We start from the raw sequence: 19,943 nt of genomic DNA on the forward strand, positions 1-19,943 counted from the left end.
GCAAATGAGACTTAGCCGCAGGTGATATTTTGCCATTACTTTTCATGGAGTTTTTAAATACAAACTTTTGGAGGCAGGGGGAAGGGGAGAGGGGAGAGGGAATGGGGCCAGTAACCAAAATCCTCGTTAAACAATTTGCTTTGATGCCAAAACAGCATTTATTGTTATCTGAGGGCAGCTGCCTGCTGTCTTTCCCGGCTTCTATTTGTGAGTTTTCGACATCTATAAATGGAAACACTAGCTAACCAGAAATTATCACCAGCGCTGCCTGATGCTTCTGTCTCACGCCTTGAAAAGTGCAGTGATATCTAACATGTAGTCAGATTAAATCACTTCTGCACAGGACTTGAGGGATTTTTTTTTCCCCCTGGGAGATGGAGTTAGGAAAACATGAAAGAAAAGTCTCAGGAAGAGAAGGCTTAAAAGAAAAGCAAACGGTAAGATATGTTGAGCAATGTTGGACTTCTTTTTTTAATTTTATAATAAGAAGGAAGGGCAAATTAGCTGTTGCACCTTATAGGAATATTTCCATGCTTCCTTTAACTAGTGACCTTGAAGATTAACACTTCATTCATGTGTGTTAAATTAATCATAATGATATCTTTCAGTGGAAATTGTGGAATTTCGTTAATGAATTCTGTGTACATATGAAATGCAAAACTAACATACAGTTCAACTGCATTTTTTTTTTAAATCATAACCCTGATCTATAGCTAATAGTCTGTATTTTCCTTGGATTATTTTGAGGGAGTGGTTCGTGTCCTTGCACCTTATTTTCCATAACATTAAATCAGTAAATGGCAGATTACTCCTGGAAATTATTTGCACAGTGTCTGGAACTCACTGAAAATAGATATCACTAAAACAAATTGTTAACAGAAAATGAAAGCAGTCAAAACACAGCTTATTAGTAATTAATGTAGGCTTGAAAGAGAATTTCTAATGTGCCTTGCATTAACAAGGTTATTTTACTTACATTGTGCAAAGGGCAGTTTATTCTTGACTTTTCAAAGCTGTGAGGAAAGGTGACCATCATTTTTGTTAAGAAACAAATTAGCACTGAAATTTTTAGCACTTATCTTAAGTAATGGTGGAGCTGCACTGTCTTGGTTTCATGGCAGGCCAGCATTTACTCTTGTAGAGTTGTGGCATATTCCTCTAGTAGACCCATTTAAGTGAGACTTTTTGGAAGCTTGTGTGTTAGTTAATAGTTTTAAATACAACCTCACTAAGGCAACATGCCTTGGAAGGAACTCCAGGAAGTTCTGGGACAAAATAATGACTTGGCCTTAAAATACTTTTTCTTTTTTAATATAGGATGTATTTATTTAAAGAGTAATCTGAGAGAGTATTGCTTAAGCTTCAGCACGAAGTCACAACATGAATGTTATCTAACATTTTATGTGTTCATACTCTCATTAATAAATTAATACTTCAGACAATGAAAAAGATCTCATTCTGAATTCATTTGTGGCTGATAGGTAAAATGTAAGGAAAACTCATCAAAAGTAAAAGCAATTATTCACTAAGGCTTCAGGAAAAATGTCAAAGAAAACCTTTTGTTTTTTGTTTTTTGTTTTTTGTTTTTTGTTTTTTGTTTTTTGTTTTTTGTTCTAGCTGCTGTGTGGGGAAAATGTATGACAATGTCATTAAATAGTGTGATTATGTAATTGGAAACTGCACAAAGAACTGAGCAGGCAATGTTAATTGAGGTTTTACCTAAATGCTGAGCGCTTCATTTGGGACCATAATGATCTTCTGCTGAGTTTTCTCTGTGTGTATAATTTTCTAAATTTAAGAACCGCAAACTGGAGAAAACATGAACTCCACTGACTGGAGCCATATTAACACTTGTGCCAGGTCATCCATGGAGCTGGCTGGTTGTTTCAAAACTGAATCCTCGTAACCCGTTGAGCTGAGAGACCACCGATAGCAGTAGTAGACTACTTCTACATGTGGACTAGGTGCGGAGGAGGCATGCTCGGTCCTTGGTGGGTTTCACAGCTCTCCAGTAACAGCGGACAAATGCTGTGGCTCTGGCATCTTCACCTCATGCCAGTCTTGATGGCTACGCTTGTGCTATCGTGCACCTTTCTCTCTGTCCCCTTTTGGTCTAATTTTATCCTGGTCTCCATTCCCTCTTTCTTTTACACTTCTGTGCCTCTCTAAATGCTTTTCTTTCAGGTTGTTAGATGAATTACACTTTTCCCCCCCCCTTTTCCCAGTTCCGTCCCTCCAGAGCTCTTATTGGTCATGGCCTTTTCTCTTTGCTATGTGCGGGTCACTTCAATATTTAAACATTGTATGGGAGCAGTGTGAATTTTTAGTACAGACATTACTTGTACATGTTATTGTTGATATTTGTCCACATATTTAACTTCAGTATAGCAAATACATGAGCTATTTAATATTATAGGCTTCATGAGGTGTTCATTCTCAGTATTACGTTGTATGAACTAAATGATATTTTGTCCATCTATATTTTGCATAGAATCGTTGGATAACTCAGGTGTGAGAGGATAGTCCAACCTCCTGCTCAAAGCAGGATCAGCTATGCGGTCAGACCAGGTTGCTCAGGGCTTTATCCAGTTTGGCTTTGAAAACCTCCAAGAATGGAGACTGCTCAGCTTCTGGGCAACCTGCTCCACTGCTTGGCTGTCCTCATGGCAAAAAAGTTTTTCCTCATACCAAGTCAAAATCTTCTCATTTCTGTTTGTCAGCTGTCTCTTTCCTCCCAGCATACATTGCTGTAAAGAGCCCAGGTTCCATCTCCTCGATAATCTCCCTGTAGGTGCTGGGGGGCTACTCTTAGGTCTCCTCCAAAGCCGTCCCTTCTCCAGGCTGCACAAGCCCAGCTCCCTCAGCCTCTCCTCATGGGGCAAGTGCTCCAGCCTCCAACCATCTTGGTGGTCTCCACTGAACTCGCTCCAGTTTGTCAAAATCTTTCTTTTACTAGGGGGCCCAAAACTAGATGCCATATTCTAGATGCAGTCTAGTGAGTGCTGAGTAAAGGGGAATAGTCCCTTCCCTCGGTCTACTGGCCATGCTCCTGTTAACAAAATCAGGGTGCTGTTGGCTGTCTGTGTTGCCAGGGCACACTGCTGGCTCATGCTCATCTTACTGCCCACCAAGACCCCTGATCCTTTTCTGCAGAGCTGCTTCCCAGGCAGTCAGTCCCCAGCCTGTATCACTCCAAGGGGCTTTTCCTTCCCACATGCAGGACTTTGCATTTTTCCTTGTTCTTCCTGTAGGCCCATTCCTCCAGTCTGTCCAGGTCCCTTTGAATGGCAGCCCTGCCCTGAAGCATATCAATTGTTCCTCCTAATTTGATGTCATCTGAAAACCTGAGGAGAGTGCCCTCCCTCACCTCCTCCAGGTCATTGATGAAGATGTTAAACAGGACTGGTTCCAGGACAGAACCCTGCGGTACTCCACTTGTTACAGTCCTCTAAGAGTGCAATCCCTTAACCATGACCCTCTGAGTCCAGCCAGCTTTTTAACAATCTACTTGTCCACCCACCTAGTCTGTGAAGTCTTAAGTTGGTACAAGAATATTGTAGAAAACAGTGGCAAAGGTAAATCGAGATAAATGACATCCACTGCTCTCCCCTCATTCACAAATCCAGGCATTTTATCACAGAAGGCAATCAGGCTGGTCAGGCATGACTTACCCTTTTCAATGTGCCAAAAATGCTTTTTGTCATGTGGCCATGGGCTAACACCCTCAGCACCCTCAGATGCAGCCCGTCTGGTCCCATGGATGTGTATGGGTCATGTTCTCTCAAGTCATTCCTGCCCTTACTCTCACCCACCACTGGTCATTCTCCTCCTCCTTGTTGCCTGCCACTCAGCATAGAGACCTGGAAGACCTTGTTAGGGAAGGCTGAGGCAAAGATGGCAAACTCAGCCTTATCTGTGAGTGCTGACACTAAATCGTTGCCATTTGGCAAAGGGCCCACTTTTTCCTTGTGCAGTCTTTTACCACCAAAGTTGCAGGAAAAAGAGCTTGTTGCCCTTGATGTCCCTTGAATACATCAAACATGGGTGAGCTTTGGCTTTCCAAATGCCATTCCCATATGCTAGAAGCATGCATCTAAATTCCTCCTTTTGCCTGTCCCTGCTTCTACCTCCTGTACTGCCTTTTCACACTGGAGCTCAGTCATGAACTCCCTGTTTGTTCAAGATGGTCTCCTTATAAGTCTGCTTGTCTTCCTGAATATCAGGATGGGCCATCCTTGTGCTTGGAGGAGGTTGTACCTACAGATATTCCGGCTTTCCTGAGCTCCTTTGCTCTTCAGAGCTGCCTCTCCTGGGATCCTACCTACCAGTTCCTGGATAAGCCGAATTCTGCTCTCCTAAAGTCCGGGATTTGTACTCTGGTATTTGCCTTCCTTATGCCTCACAGGATTTTCAATTCCACTATTTCATGGTCAGTACAGTCAAGACTGCCACTGAGTATCACATCCCCAACGACTTCTTCCTTGTTTGTGAATAACAGAACACCTGTATCAAAAAACTGTCCCTGACACCCTCCAGAAATCCTGCTGTATTGCCCTTCCAGTAGATGTCAGGGAGGTTAAAGTTCCCTGAAAGAACCAGGTTTGTGATCCAGAAACTCTGAGTTACTTAAAGAAGATTTTATACACTTCCTTACCCCAGTGGTTTGTAACAGACTTCCACCATGATGCCATTGTCACTAGCCTGTCCTCTGATCCTGACCCATGAGCTCTCACCCAGCCTGTTGTCCAACCCCTCTCACTACGTCTGAGCTGCTCCTTCACATAGAGGGATCTTCCCTGCCTCATCTTCCCAGCCTCATCTTTCCTGAAGAGCCCATATCCATCCATTGCAGCACTCCAGCCATGCAAGCTATTTCACCACTTCTCGCTTATTCCTATGATGTTATAATTGTGTGACTTACCTATGTGTGTGTATGTATGTGAGATAAATCTTGATTTTGTGTACTTTGATTGTTACAGATATTTCCACCTGTTTTCGGAAGAACAAAAGCTTAATCTAGTCTATGTAATTCTGAAAATATTCTGTTTGCAGATTGTCCATTAAATAGAGACCAGTTCATACCCAAGTTACATCCTCACTAACAGTTTTATTGATAGAAGGTACTGTATGTACCTCTACATTCACTGCTTAATGTTGGATGAGATAAATAATACAAAATTCTCTAGGACATCAGGCTATTTCACTTAATAGTTGTCAAATTTACTGTTACAAAAATCCTTGTCTTTGCTTGTTGGAGGAAGACTTTCTGGTGTTAAGAATCCTAAAAAGGTTCTTTCTGTTGAGCTTGTTGTGAAAATGGAAGATAATGGAGGTCCCATTTGGTGATGGGAAAATAAAGTGACTCTTAATATGAAATGGATTGAACTAAGCGGATAAATAGAATTTTCTTTTTATAGTTTTGATTTTAGAAGAGCTCAGGAGGAGGCTCTAATTCTAGCGCTTCCCTATTGAAATGATGGCTGAGCTCAAAATAGGCTGTTTACGTTCTGAAGTCTTCATCCATTGATGCATATTGCCTCCATTATTTGAAATGTTTTTTATTATACTTCACATTTGTCTTTTTTCTATTCGATCTCTGCTCTCCCCTATTTTTCAGGAAAATACAGCACATGAAGCACTGGGTTTAAGGTAATTTTACATTGGTATCTTTAGCAGGAATGTTCAATCTGGGTGCTTTGGTTAGTATTAGTATTTCTTGTTGCATGAAGTAGTGGTAAAGGAAAGAACAGTCATCAAGAGAAAATAAATTAAACCAAATGAACATATGGGTCAGAAGAAATGCCATGTATTGATTGAGATGGCATTAAGATTAATTTTCAGATGGCAGGATGTACTCTGTAAGAAAGGGCTACAGGATTTAATTCAGAGAATTATTGTTTGCTTTTCACAAATAATATGTGGAGTCAGCTCATACAAATTGAGACAGCTTGAATTGAACCCACCAAAGTAACACAAGGATTCATCTTTGTACAATGGTAGCAACAGCAAGACTCCTGTCAAGGTGAAGCCCTGTGTTAAGTGCAGTAGTAAATACTCCTCTGAAAAGACAACCCATTTTCTGAAGTTTGTCACCTAAAGGAGCCCAAACCGGATAAAGAGTGTAAGTAAGGGGTGGAATATATGATGATGGCTGATCCTGCTTTTCAGGCTTGTTTTTTTTCATTCAGCTAGGTGTAAACTAGGCTGGAGGAGATGGTGAATATAGAGTGGTAAGGATTGGCTGAAAAGAAGAAGAAAAGAAGAGGGAGAACTGGGTGGACACTGGAGGGAAGCGCAACAGGAGGCGCTGCCGGGTGCAAACGTCCCTCCATGGTCCCTGGGAGCTGCAGTGACTTCTGCCAAGTCACTCTTGCTTTTGTACTGGCCAGGGCCTGTGTCCAGGCAGCGGTGGAGGCATGTCCTCCTAGTTCAGGTTGTCCCTTCTGTGCTAGAAGTGGGATCACAGTATGTTTTTTGTTATGTTATCTCAAGGTACGCCTGAGACATATAGCAGGCACTGCCAGCTGTCTGATAGCAACTGCCGGGCTCGAAACAGGCAGTTTAGCGAGCAGCGGTGGCAGCAGCGCAGCTTGAAGAAGCACAGTGAAAGCTCTTAGTGCAAAGTAGCAGGGAAAGGAGTGTATCGGGAGGGCAGGGCTGTTGCCCACAGCTGGTGCCCTATCTCCAGCAGTCCCAACGCAGTTACTTTTCTGACGGTTGTTCAGTGCTTAGAGAAAGCATTCTCTGAGCTGATCCAGCAGATGCAGGGAGTTGAATGCCTGGATTGCCTTGGACGACAGCAGACGTGTCTTCCACAGAGTAAAGAAGAGCGATAGTAACTCCAACCCACAGCACTGGAGAGGAATTGCACCTTTACTGTGCAATACCAGCCTAAGAGCCTCTCTTGCCAGGCATCTGCAAATAAATGCCCTTTCAGATCTGCTGTGACAGCTGGCCAAAGTGAGCCTGGAAAGGTCAGGACAGGAGGGAGGTGCTTGCTGCTCAAGGAAAGCAACTTGCTTTGCAGTCAGTAAGAGGGACAGGTCCACAGCTCCCCCGTGTATTAGATATCTCATGTCCGTGTATGGTTCAGGGTCTGTGTGCTTGTATGTGTCTAGTCAGGATGACTAGGTAAGATCACTTAGTAGCACTGCTGAAGGCAGCCAGGCCTAGTCTTTCTCCTTTGACAGAAAAAGTGGTATCTCTGTAAGTGACAGAGATTCAGAAGTAATGAAACACAGTGATACTGCCTGCAGTGTAGAACACATAGGTACCTTAGCAGGTCACTATGAGCACATCAGTGACACATGTGCAAAGGGTTATCACATAAAAAACCCTTGTCCCCTTCATCTGTTCTCCACCTTAGCAGGGGACAGGCTGGCTGGCTGCTGAACTTTAAGACAAGAGGGTAAAGGTGAGACATAAAGTGAGAAAAAATATTGAAATCCTCTTTCTTAACTGGTTTTTACTCTCTGGTTTTTCTATCTCCGTCTCCTTCAAGAACACATCTATCCAGAAGAGAAGTTCCTGGAAATATGTTGCCTGCCTGAATCCATTCCTCAGTTTGATAGTTTAATAGTGAAGCATGAGCACCAGCATAGTATATGAAACTAAAAAAGCAGACATACAGTGTGTACTATATAGTCAGAGAAGAGTTTGTGTACATATGTGTTTAAATTATTCCTTTTTATGTAAGAGGGAAGCTTTATTTCTTGTTCTAAAGGTGGTCTGCGATCTCACCTGGGAGCTTTTGTTATGCAGCTGAGATCAGTTTTAATACTGAAGGCTTTTTGAGCTACCTTGTCCCAAGTTACAGCAGTCTAAATTGAAAGAAATTGCCATAAGAGTCGCTTTTAAATATCTCTGGGCTTTGAAGATAAGGACTGAAGCTTTGTAGTGGCTACAGGAAGGGACTGATAAGATCACCAGAAAGGAAGGAATAAACTTGGAAGCTGCAAGTAGCAGCATATTTGTATCACTATTGATGTAACATTAAACAGGACCAATGCAATTGTGAAGCACAAAATTCTTGTTTAGCCTCCTTTTTAATCTCCATCACTTATTCTTGCCTCACCTGAGATTATGCTAACTCTTCTTTAATCTAGCACCTATCATACATAGCTGTTGCTGGAAAGTTTGAGCTAGTTTTTGGTTGCACCAATCAAAAAGATGTCTTGGAGAGATGTCACCAGCACATTTTTGGCAGAAGGTTATTTGAAACATGACCACATAATTTTATGCAAGGATTCAAAAGGAGAGGAAGCAGATTCTTGCAGAGACTTGTATGTGATAGTAAAAGAGGCTTTTTAGGAATGAGTAACAGCTGCAAATTTTAACTCTTTGAGGTGAGGAAGGATCAGAGTCACTGTAAAAGCTGCGTCATCTCCTGCAGCAAAGCCATGCAGGACAATTCAAATGACTGCATTCTGGGGAAGACAGGAAAGAGACAAGCTATCAGTCTTTGCTGTGCTGATGAATTTAAACAGTTCTGGGAAATTTTTCCAGGCACTGTAACTCTCTTGTTTTCAGTTAAATTGTGAGATGGTCCATGGTGTGGTATTGATTTGATGCTTGCCTGAATTTTACTCAGGTGTGACTTGAGAGTTAGAATGGGCCAGAGACAGTTCCCAGGAATCAGTCTGGATACAGAGATCCTTATAGAGAAAAATCATATGTTTTCAAAAGATATTCCTCGGGTATAGTGAGTGAGTGAGATACTAGTGATGCTTGGGAAGATGTTTGCTATCCACTGCTGATGCTAACACTGGAGTTCAAGAGGGACATTAGGAAAAACTTCTTTGAGGAGGGTAGTGGAGCACTGGAACAACCAGGGAATTTGTGGAATCTCTGTTCTTGGAGGTTTTCAGGACTCAGCTAGAGAAAGCCACAGCTGACTCAACCTTAGGGTGGCAGGAGTCCTGCTATGGGTCGGATATTAGACCTCTGGATGTTCCTTCCAATCAACATTTCTGCCATTCTTTGACTTTGAAGGTGCACTACTGCAGTTGTTAAGAAAGATGGTAAGCCCTTTTTTCCATCTGTGAGATATTTTCAACGTATTTAACACTGATACACAATGAGACTGTGTTTATCATTGCTCTTTCTTGCATTAAAAACCTACTGTCATCAATTTGCTGTCCTTTGAATTCTAAAAGCACTGAACAGTACAGTAGTGGTATTAAGTCTGTTACTTTTATACAAATTCTTGGAAATAGAGTTACTTGAGAATGAACAAAAGAAAAGGAAGGAAGTGATTAATGAGAAAGGGAGAAAGAAGGTGGGCCTTAAATGAACTAGACTTTTAGGGCAACAAGCAGATGAGAAATAAAAATGTTTCCATGTTTACTTTGTATCAACTGTGAGATGCATAATACTTCAGTCTGTTTTGCCCTGATTGTCCTCTTTGGATGGATGATACAGCATTAGATTATCTTTAAAGACCAAAGGTTAATGACTGCTTCTCAAAATGAGTTTTCTAAATGAATTTTAGACAGTGAGTCTAAACACCTTATGGACTGACTTATCCAGAAAAAGCAGTCTTTTCCAGAGGAAAAAGATTGAAATATCAAGGCATCTGTTTTTCTGGTTATCTCTGAAGTAATGCTGGTATTGTGGCAGTGGTGATGTAGTAACTTGATCGATATTTCTCCAAAAAAGGGAACTTTGTTAACTTTATCAAGACAGTCTATCAAAAATCTCCCAAGGAAGGCAGTGAGTAATTTTTTGTTTGTTTGTTTGTTTTCCTCACATTGCACTGATAATTATTAAAGGAACTCTGAATAATGCATCAAATCTCTTCCAGATGATGTTTGTTTTTTTTCATCTCTTCATGAGGAGAGGATTCCATCAGATAAGGAGGAAAGGGAGGAGACTGATTTGTTTTCTAGCAGTTGTGCTATACTGCTACGCATTTATGTTAGAGAAAGCAGGCTGGAGAAACACAGCCTGTGTGGGGAATGTGTTTGGGCTGCAGGCAAATGACGAGGCCACTAACGAGGCCCTGTGGCAAGTACCCACCACTTCCTAGCAGGACTGCAAATGGAGCAACCTCTGGTAGTCCTCAGTTTCTAGGACCATCCAAAACCTTTGACCACTGTTGTTTCTCCTGTAGAGGTGAGCACTACCCTCATTGCCTACGTTCTGTTGTATCAAGGGAGTAGAATTGTAGCTCTTCCTTCCTGAGTGGTCTTTTAGACATCTGCTGTCGAGGCCATCACGTTCATTGAAGATGAAGCTAAGACTTTTTGCTTGGATGAAAATTTGAAGAAAGCCAGGGAAATGCTGTTATGCTTTTGTGGTTGTCCTTGCAGCTGAGTCAGTGTCCATTAGAAGATGTCATTTTCTTCATTATACAGCCATTATTAATTTACTATCAGTGGATCTAAGCATAAAAGCTGGGCAAAGAGAAGTGGAACAAGTGCCATCATTCTCTTTTTATGCTGTTATCAACCTGTAGCACTGTTAGGATGGTCTTCCATAGGCCACCCGCAGCTGGGACTGCTGTTAGAGCTGTCATCCTGTAACACAGGTATCTGTTATGGTATTACAAGTCCTGGAATCACTTACTAGCACAAGAATCTCAGCGTTCATTTTAACAATGACAATGTTCTCTCCTCTGTGGTTGCAAAGAGATGGTTCAGACTGAGACCTGAGTGTGAGTACTGTAGTGAAGCCACCTGAGGCTGCAGAGTGCCTGGCATAGTGGCTCTGAAAGGTGTGAGCTGTCAGGGCTGCCTTAATGCAGGGATGAGTCAGGCTGTGGATAAGATGATAGTTCCTTTCTGCAACAGTTTTCAAGATTTCAGAACAACTTTTTATTTTTCCTGAAAATGGAACTGTGTCTGCAAATCTCTCTCTCTCCCTTGAAATCTGGAGAGTGTTGAACTATGATGCCAGAAGGAGGGAAGGATACAGACTGTTTCTGATATTTGCAGGAAGGATGGCCAAGGGCCTGGTTTGGGAAATGAGGCTAATGAGGAACAGAGCTCATCACTTCAGATTGTAGTGGAATTGAGCAGAACAGAGAACTGGACCTGTACAATTTCTCTGTCTCCCTGCCTTCTGCAAAAGACAAAACAGAGTAAAGCCTCCCCTTTTCTTCTCATGAAGTTATCACAGAAATCCCCATGAGTTCATGCAACATGGTGGCTTCACTGACACAGCAGCTTTAGATGAAAGTTAATTTTTTCAAAAGTATTTCAAAGGGATTTATTTTTCAGCTTAACTGACATTGGCACAATGGCCTTTAACCATGAAAGGTGACCAGAAGGCTGTTTATGGCAAGAAAAAATAAAAAGGTGTGACAACTTATCAACCCACTGCATTACGTGACAAGTACTGTTGTAAGCACTCTGAAGACCTGGAAATATCATAAAAGCATATTGCACAGCCACATCTGCAGGCCAAGGTCTATTCAGAAGAAGCAGACTTTCCATAATAGTCCTGAATTTTTACCAGAAATTTTTGTTCACATCTAATTTTTTATGTTTATTTTATCATGAGATAGCTAGTCCAACTATCAGATGTCCAGCAGCAAAAACTGCACCTTATAGTCAGAGATCTGATGACACTGCTACATTGTTTTAAGACAAGATTGACCTTGTTTGAATGTAATGGTTCTCCTGAAAACCTTTCTGCATTAAATACTTCATTATTGAGAGCTACCTGGTAGCATTTCCAAAGAGCTAATGGTGATAGGCAGTACATACTGCAAAATACTTTCTGATGGAGTTTTTTTACTGTGTCCTTCCCTACCCTTTCTTCTTGATAGGCTTAAAAGGATTAATTAAATATAGGTTGAACTAATTAAGATCCATTCTTGATGAAAGGGGATGAAAGCAGATTTGCTGAATTTAGATGAAAAATTAATTCTGCTCGATGGCTTTTAGGCTGTTCAGGGTTATGAAAGGTGAAAGCAACAGGCTGAAGCTTTTCATATCTTGACTTGTACACAAATGAATGTATTCATATTCCAGAACTGACATTTACAGAAATTGGAAAAAATGATTTCATATTTGCCTCTATAGAACAGAAATTGAGCCATTAGCATTCTGTCTTTGCTCTTTTGTGTTTTCTGTCTTGATCATGAAACAACATTTGGAAATCAAACATCAGAAAAATGACAGGGATTTCGAAATGCTATGTTTTTAAATGATGTGAAATAAATCAGTTGGATTCACTTGAACTGCTTGCAATTAGAGATTCTGGAAAGAGCCATCAAAACTTGTTTCCCTATAGAATAGGTTGAAAATTGTTTTCATAGAAGTTCCATACATCTCACAAAAAATTACTGACAGCACATTTATCACCATTTTACTGCTACTTACAAATGTAGCTGTTGGTGGTGATTTTACACAATTGTCATGCTACAAAAATTCATTAGATTTTCAGCCAGAAGCAGTAACTAAATCATGAAATATCCTTCTTTAGAAGACACCTTGAAATACATCCAAATCAACATCTAGACATCAACAGACCTAGGTGATAATCAAACAAAGAGGTTATTCCTGGCAATATTCCTGAGCCAAAACTATCTTCTCTCTTTCAGTCTAAGACAACAGTAGCAAAATGCAAAGATAAGTATTTGTGTTTGAAATCTCAACAAAGAAAATTTGTCTGCCTCTGTTTAACAGATAATCCTTTCACTAATATTAGTAAGACCAATCTCAGTTGAAAATGCAGCAGATTTCATTCTAGTTATTTGTCATTTACACCCTGTTAGGTAAATTGACACTGGTATTTGCAGTTAAAAAAACCCAAAAAACAAGGAACTCTCAATGGTTTATTTGTTGGGAGAGGAGCAGTTAAAGATTTTTGTGCATATGTGCTGTACAGCATCTGGGATTTGTTGCAAGCTATCCTCATCTACGGCATCTTTTTGGAACAGAAAGTCTGTCTGCCAAAGAATTAAAAGGATAAATTATGCCTGTAACCACATCAACCAGCCGTTCTTCTCCAGTTTCTAAGGAGCAGAAGTGTGAGCTGTGGGTCTAAGGTTCCCAGCCTTGCCAATGAGTTGTGGTGACTCAGTGCTGTGATGTGATGGCCTGTCTAGGGTTTTCAGGAGCTCAAGTATTTTTAGCTTCCAAGAGTCTGCATCTGAAGAATTGTGCTCTAAAGTTTGGTAATTAGGATTATGTGGGCTAAGTTAATTTCCCTTTCCTTTAATTCATAAGTGTTATGACCCAAGTGTTGATAACAAGAATTGGGATATTTCTTTCTTCTTGAATGACCATTGTGGGCTTGCTTAGGAATCATCACCATCAGCTACATCGGGATAGGATGTGATCAGAGCAAAATAGCAGTTACCCTCATTGATTTTATAAATAAAATACAGAAAAATAATGTGTAATATTTCATCATTCTGTTCCCAATTAAATACCTCTGCATTTTCAGGACTTTTGTTTTCTGTCAAATGCAGAAAACATAAGTCAAAGGGTTGAGATGTCCAAAGAAAAGGCAACATGGCATTTCCACCCTCCCACACAACTAAATTGAAAGGAATGAGTTCAGAAAATGGTTCTGCACACTGCAAAGTGCTCTAACAAATTAGCCACTGGCAGGAAGGGGCGTGGATGGCACTCTCATAATTACTAAATTAGGAACATGGTTAAGCTGGTCCAAAATTTGTGGATATTACTCATTTTTTACCTTAGTTCTTTCTCTAAAAAAATGGAAACAATCAGACCACTTGACTTCATAGGTGCCCTGTATAACTGCCTTTGTGAAATGCATGAATAATGCAGATGTGAGCATCGTGAAAAAGTGCAGAGATTTATTGTGGTCTTATATATCAATGGAATGTAGCTATCTTATTTTTAATGTCTATGAGAGGGTACAATTTTAAACAGATTTCCAAAGGTAAACATGCATTCCAACAACTTATCAAATATTCACTGAATGCAAATGCTTTAGATGTGTAGTTAACGACCCCCAAACGATTAACTCCTTCCAAAAGCAGATAACCCATTTCAACCAATGTCTGAGTGAGTTGATGATAATTTTCCAGTAAACCTGATTGCCTATATATACATGTCTTTTTGCATATGGATTGCATTAGGTAAACTGGTGATGTGGCATAAGTCTGAAATACTGCCTTACAGTAGAATACAGATGTAAACCAATAAAGAATAGTTTTGCTGCATTTGCTTATGCAGACATAGAGCAGCATTTGTGGAAGAAAGTGTGAATAGGGCTGATAAGCTGTCTTATGAACCAACTTTCACTTTGTAAGCAGAACTGAAAAGTATTTTGCAATATCGTTAGAAACTTCTGAGTTCAATGCTGCAGCTTTTGCTCTCAGAAGAAGAGACCGTGTCACTTCAGAGACTGTGTGATCTTCTAAAAGAACCGCGTCGTACTGGGGCACGGTCTGCCCATATTGTCCCTTTTATCTAGAAGTGGTAGCATAGTGTAGCATATACGTTAATATTCTTAACATCATCATTATCATTACTATTACTGTAATTTTGTACAAGGTATGTTGCAATTTCACCCATGAATCACCCACACCAGGGCCTGTTGCTGAAGAGTATGAGCAAATATATAACCAGTGATTACTCTTTTTTCCAAAATACACTGTACATGCCTTAGTTCACTTAGTTCTTTACATACTTTTTTTTGTAGATGTCTTTCAAGTCATGTTCAGATGTTTAAGCTCTATTGAATTTAGAGAAAAAGCACTATTTCATGTGATCTTGAAACAATCTTTGCAAGATTGTAGGCAGTTTTTTTTCTCTCTAACTCATGACTAAACATCCCAACATTTGTTATATTCTTATGCTCAAGAAATAGTTGTCTAATTTATTTTTAAATGTGGGTATAAGCATTTTAAATGTGTATGCATATATTTTTAAAATTTTTTAAAAATTAAATTTTATAAACTAAGTATTGTCATAAGTTGCAATTTTATGTTTTTGTGCTGGAAAATGAGGTATTATGTTTTAATGCAGTTTTAATGAAGGATTTTAAGTTAAATTATATCATCAGTTAAAGATGCTGTCTGACTACTTTCATGCTCAAAAGGACTGAACCTATCTGACTTGGAGAAAAAGGATTGCAAAGTGTGTTTATGTCTGCTAGTTGTGTGCTGAAGTCAGTGGTTTATAGAATGACTAGCTAGGCATTATGTGACCTGGTATGTAAGGTCTTTGGAACTATTAAGTCACAAAAAATTGAAAACTACTTTTTAACATTGAAAGATAGAGACAGCACGAGCATTTATTTCTTAATGGAGGCTATTCGCAACACTGTCTGTTATTTTTCAAATTTGCTTCATTATATTCTCATCTGTTAGGTTTATGTTTTTGGTCCATTGCTGTAAAGTTGTATCAAGCTCTGACCTCCTCCAGCTGAATACCAATGACAATACTTTACAAAATGCCTCAGGCTTCTAGGTGTTTTCCCCAGCACCTGGTTTCGTACTGTGATGTACGCTCTTTGGCAGCTGTGAGATCGCTGAATATTGCCTGTTAGGAGACACGGCTCTGGGACGCCTGATCAATAAATCACAGCCCCGCTTTGGGCATGAGTTAATCACTGTGGTGTGGAGCTGAGCCAAGGCAGGAGTACCTTCAGACAAGCAACTGTGGTAGTGCAGGTACCTAGGGAAGTTTTAGCCCCCAAATTTAGGCTCCTGTGGGATCTCCAATGCTGAAAGGTGCTGGGCGGTGAAGGCAGGAGGAGGGGTTAGAAAGCCAAAGCTAGGAGCCCTTCTGAGGCATAAACACCTTTTCAGAATTGCTAAATTCTTTCCGGTGGGAGTTTCAATGCTTGGTTGCTTCCTGGAGCAACGGTGGTTGGCCAAATTGTTTTACTGCTTCCCTGTGTGGGCCAGTGAAACCAGTACTGCAGGGAGAAACACCAGTGATGTAAAACTGGGCTGAGTCTGGGCGGTGTTGGTTCACAGCAGTGTTGTGGCTAGATGTGAAAATTACAGTGCTAGTGGATGAATTAATCTGGCTAAAGTCCAGCACAGTTAGCTATATACAAGTTTTTTTAGCACTGCACTGCACATTACAGACATATTTGTATTGCACACAGAAGACGAGGCTTGGGGAGAAAGCTGATGGTAAGAAAGGAGAGGTAGTGACCCCTACAAATCATTGTGGAGAGGTGGAGGAAAAGAAGTGATAGAAGTCAGAAAAGGGAGAAATCAAAGAAATGAAAAAAAAAGTAATGTTAAATAATAAAGTAAAAACACGAAAGAGGAAAAAGGTGGTGGGAGGGACAATTAAGTAGGTAACTGTGAAGAAAAAATTCAAGATACGTGGGAAAAGAGAACAAAAATAGGGGATTTGATAGGCTGAATATTCCACAGCCTTATTCTCTGTCAGAAGCGACATGTGAAGTGAACGGATGAACTTTATCTACTACCTCATTATTTGTACTTAGTATTAAAGTTTCTCGCACATTTTATAAATAATTTTGTAGAATTCACAGGTTAATTGCCGGAAACGTTAGGTTAAGCATGGCTTATCATCACCTAGAAACTCATTCCACTAATGTGTTTATAACAACCTATCACATCAATAAAGTGATTCTTGTAACATCTGTTAAAGCCCCACTAAACACAAGCCACTTACAAGTAAAAGTTTAATTGTAAAGTGTAGTCAGCCGCACTTTCCTATCTTGCAAGATGAGGGGTTTCAGTAAGGGGACTAAAGTCTTCATGCTGTTGAATCTGCGGGGATTTGCTTGCTGGCTTTGTTAGCACAGCTTTCCGTGTGGGTTGATACTGATACTAGAGACAGCTTTTTTTCTTCCAAACAAGCAAGTTTTGCTGTTGACGCTCGTACCTCAGCCTAACTGAACTGTAAACAAGATTTCCCTCCTTTCCCTCTGGCACTTTATATAAAGCGCTTGACTGCACTTGTTATTCAGTCTCCAGAATCTTTCTAGACATAAATGATTTTATATTGATACATATATGATATATCTATATCTGTGGATGTAGAGAGATATAAAGAAGGCTGCTATGTCCCAGGATGGCCGTATAACCAGAAGACACCTTTCTACTGAGGAAGTCAGCAGTGAAACTTTCCATCATATCTTCAAGTGAGAATGCTTCAGCTCTTTGCTTGATTTATTTTGCTATTGCTATTTCCATGGTTAATCTCTCTCTGGCGTGAGGAGGCAGTCTGCCTTTGCTGCTCTTCTTTCAGTGCCAAATTTGCCTTCTCACTCATCAGCACATCAGCACAAGGCAATATATCACATTTTCAGTAGACTTCTTGTTCTCTTGTGTCTTCTTAAGAGTTTCCAGAACGTTGTGGCACTTGGGCTCACTGCACAGCGGCTGGTATCGCCCAGCCTGACTGAGGCTTCATGCATAATCGTAATAAGAATTGTCCTCTAACAGCCTTGCAGCTCTCTTCAGTCCAGTGGTCTGCTCTCTAGCTGAGTTTAGAGATAACCTTGCTTTTTCAGCATAAACAAGCCTGGAGTAATATCAGATAAATTGAATTGTGCCGTTGCCCTGTTTGTGGGATCTCACAAGGTTATGTTTTTGTTCTCTTTCATCTTGCTTTCAGGTTTCTGCTGTTATTTGCAATCATGACAAACTGACTAGTTTGAAATTGTCTTTAATTTCTGACATTTTATGTGCTTTTTTGGTGTCTGGTTACCAGCATGATTGCTGCCTGAAAAAACACTCAAGGCAAAGACTTTGCACAGATCTGTGCACACGCTTAATTTGAAGCACTCCACTGATTTTATTCGGATTGCTTCTATGATCTCTGTAGGGATCAGAGTTTGTGTCTGAAAAATTTGATAACTCCATGGTAATGATTGTAACCACTGTGTGATGGGTTGCTAATAGAGAGATGAATAAATGCTCTGACTGCATTTGTCATTAGAAAAGGTGCCCTTACTGCTAGTTGCTGGTGCTCAGCTTTATGTTTCCCTTTCTACAAATGCAACCACGGCAACTGCGACACTGGTGTTCTGCTTTGATAAAAACAGCCAAAACTTCCAGTATTTTTCAAAAGCGTACCACTGTTGAACACAGGTTTACTCTAGTTAGCCAGCTTGCATATCCAACTTTTACTGCTCTCTGTGCTGTCTGTTCCAATGGGCTCTCTACAGGTTTGGCTGCAGTAAGCACAGTCAAAATAGATTTAAAAAAAAAAAGTGAAAAGAGAAGAAGCTATCTTTGGTTTTGCTTTGAAGGATTTTCTTGTAACCTGCTATAACTAGCTCTTCTTTTGGGCAGCACTGGAACATTCCTCTATCTTATCTTTTTGGGGAGGGAGGGAGGGAGTTAGTCACTTCTGGTCACTTCTACACAGTTTTGAAATAATTATTTTACACTGATCATGCTGGAAGACAATGATAATTCATTGCTTTCTGGATTAGTATGTGATGAATTGAATGATAGTTACTTGGTGCAAAATATTGTTAGGATTCTTAAACTTGTTTGAATTTTTCTTTTTTTTCCAGTATAGCTGATATAAGAGGGCTCAGAAGAGACTGTCTTAGCTTAATGTCACAAATTTTCTTCCTTTGCTTACCTCTCTCTGTCATCTAGGAGAAGTATTTAATGTGAAAAAATATCATGTGTCCATTTCAGTTTGTCATAAAAATTCAGATTTGGTTGTGGATAGCAACAGTCAATGCTGTGACAGAGTAGTAAATCTGATGGCTAATTTAAAAGAAAGGGAGGACAAGGAGGGGAAAAAAAAGAATATACAAAACATAAAAAACTGAAATATTTTTTGTCCCAAACAGCTCAGAGAATTTCACCAGAGCTTACGTGCTCTTTCGTTTTGTGATGATAGCTCACCACTGAGCTCCACAATTTTATTGGAAAACCCCCCATGTATCCGATTCTTCAGAAAAATTGCTGCAGGGGTTTTAGGAGGGTTTTTTTTGTAATAATTTCACTGCCTTGAAATGGAGGGATGGGGAAACACAGTAGGAAAGAGAAACATCGTAAGAAGCAGCCTTATCTCTTGCTTTTTGTATCCTTCTCTAACAAAATGGAAGCAAAAATTTAATTAGTAGCATTAGTCATACTCTGAGAGTTGAGTTCCCCAGAAAAACACTCTGCAGTCAAGTTCTGCTGCTATTCTTAGCAATTTTTCAGCCTTGCCCAAACAGATAAAGATGAGACTGCTGCTGATGAGTCACATTGATGATAAACAGAACAGATAATGTCAAGTAGGTGTTTGGCTCCTACACTGTCCTCACAAGTAAATATCTGTACCAAAATAACATGCTGGTAGCAGAGAATTAGACCCCCAAAAGGGTTGTGAAGTAGGACTGTAAAAGTATGTGGGATGATGGCTTGCATTTTGTATTTGGGATTTTCATGTCTGCCTTGGTGTAAACCTGAGGCTTCACCTGCATTCGGCAATCCTAGGAAAAATGGTAGGTGTGAGGCAGGGTTGTAACAGTCCTCGCTGGGCTCTCTGGCATAAGGAATGTGTCAGCAATATTAGGTCAGAAAATACGAATGGACATACTGGCTTAATCGAAGTCCATCTAGCCCAGTGTCCTGTCCCCAACAGTCACCTGCTGTTCATAGTTGACAAAAAAAGGCATAGCAAACAGGATGGATACTCCTATGCCTTCCTCCTATATCCTCCCAGCCTTACATCGGTGGATAAGGACTTTCTAAGCTGGAGGTTGGATCTGGACCATTGTTTTAACTTGATGAATCTATTCTCTATGTATGTGTTTTCTTGCTTTTTGAATTCAGCTATTTTTCTGGCATCTGAAACTTTCTGAGGCAATGTATTTCATAATGTCATTATGTGTTATATGAAAGCCTAGAAGTTTTTTGTCTGATAAATTTGTGTGGTGCCTCACGGAAATTTTGGTCTTATACCAAGAATTCATGGTATCAAAGTGAAAACTGTGCTTTATATATATCTGTGTTTTTCTACAAAATGTTGCAGTAGGCATAGCTTTGTCCTAGGTACCACAGGCTCCATGTTTAGAGG

At 40.1% G+C, this 19,943-nt stretch overlaps 1 protein-coding gene across 2 annotated transcripts in view; it reads left to right on the forward strand.

The window, feature by feature from the left end:
• The first annotated feature begins 340 nt into the window (after positions 1–340).
• Positions 341–19,943, forward strand: part of MLIP (muscular LMNA interacting protein) — a 114,986-nt gene continuing 95,383 nt past the window's right edge. For both annotated transcript variants that reach the window (XM_064508579.1, XM_026103046.2), the window contains exon 1: positions 341–437. In XM_064508579.1, the coding sequence (XP_064364649.1) occupies positions 375–437 (63 nt within the window). In that variant the 5' untranslated portion in view covers positions 341–374. The remainder of the gene's footprint in view (positions 438–19,943) is intronic.

This window comes from Dromaius novaehollandiae, chromosome 3 (assembly GCF_036370855.1).
Source record: "Dromaius novaehollandiae isolate bDroNov1 chromosome 3, bDroNov1.hap1, whole genome shotgun sequence".
NCBI classification, from domain to species: domain Eukaryota; kingdom Metazoa; phylum Chordata; class Aves; order Casuariiformes; family Dromaiidae; genus Dromaius; species Dromaius novaehollandiae.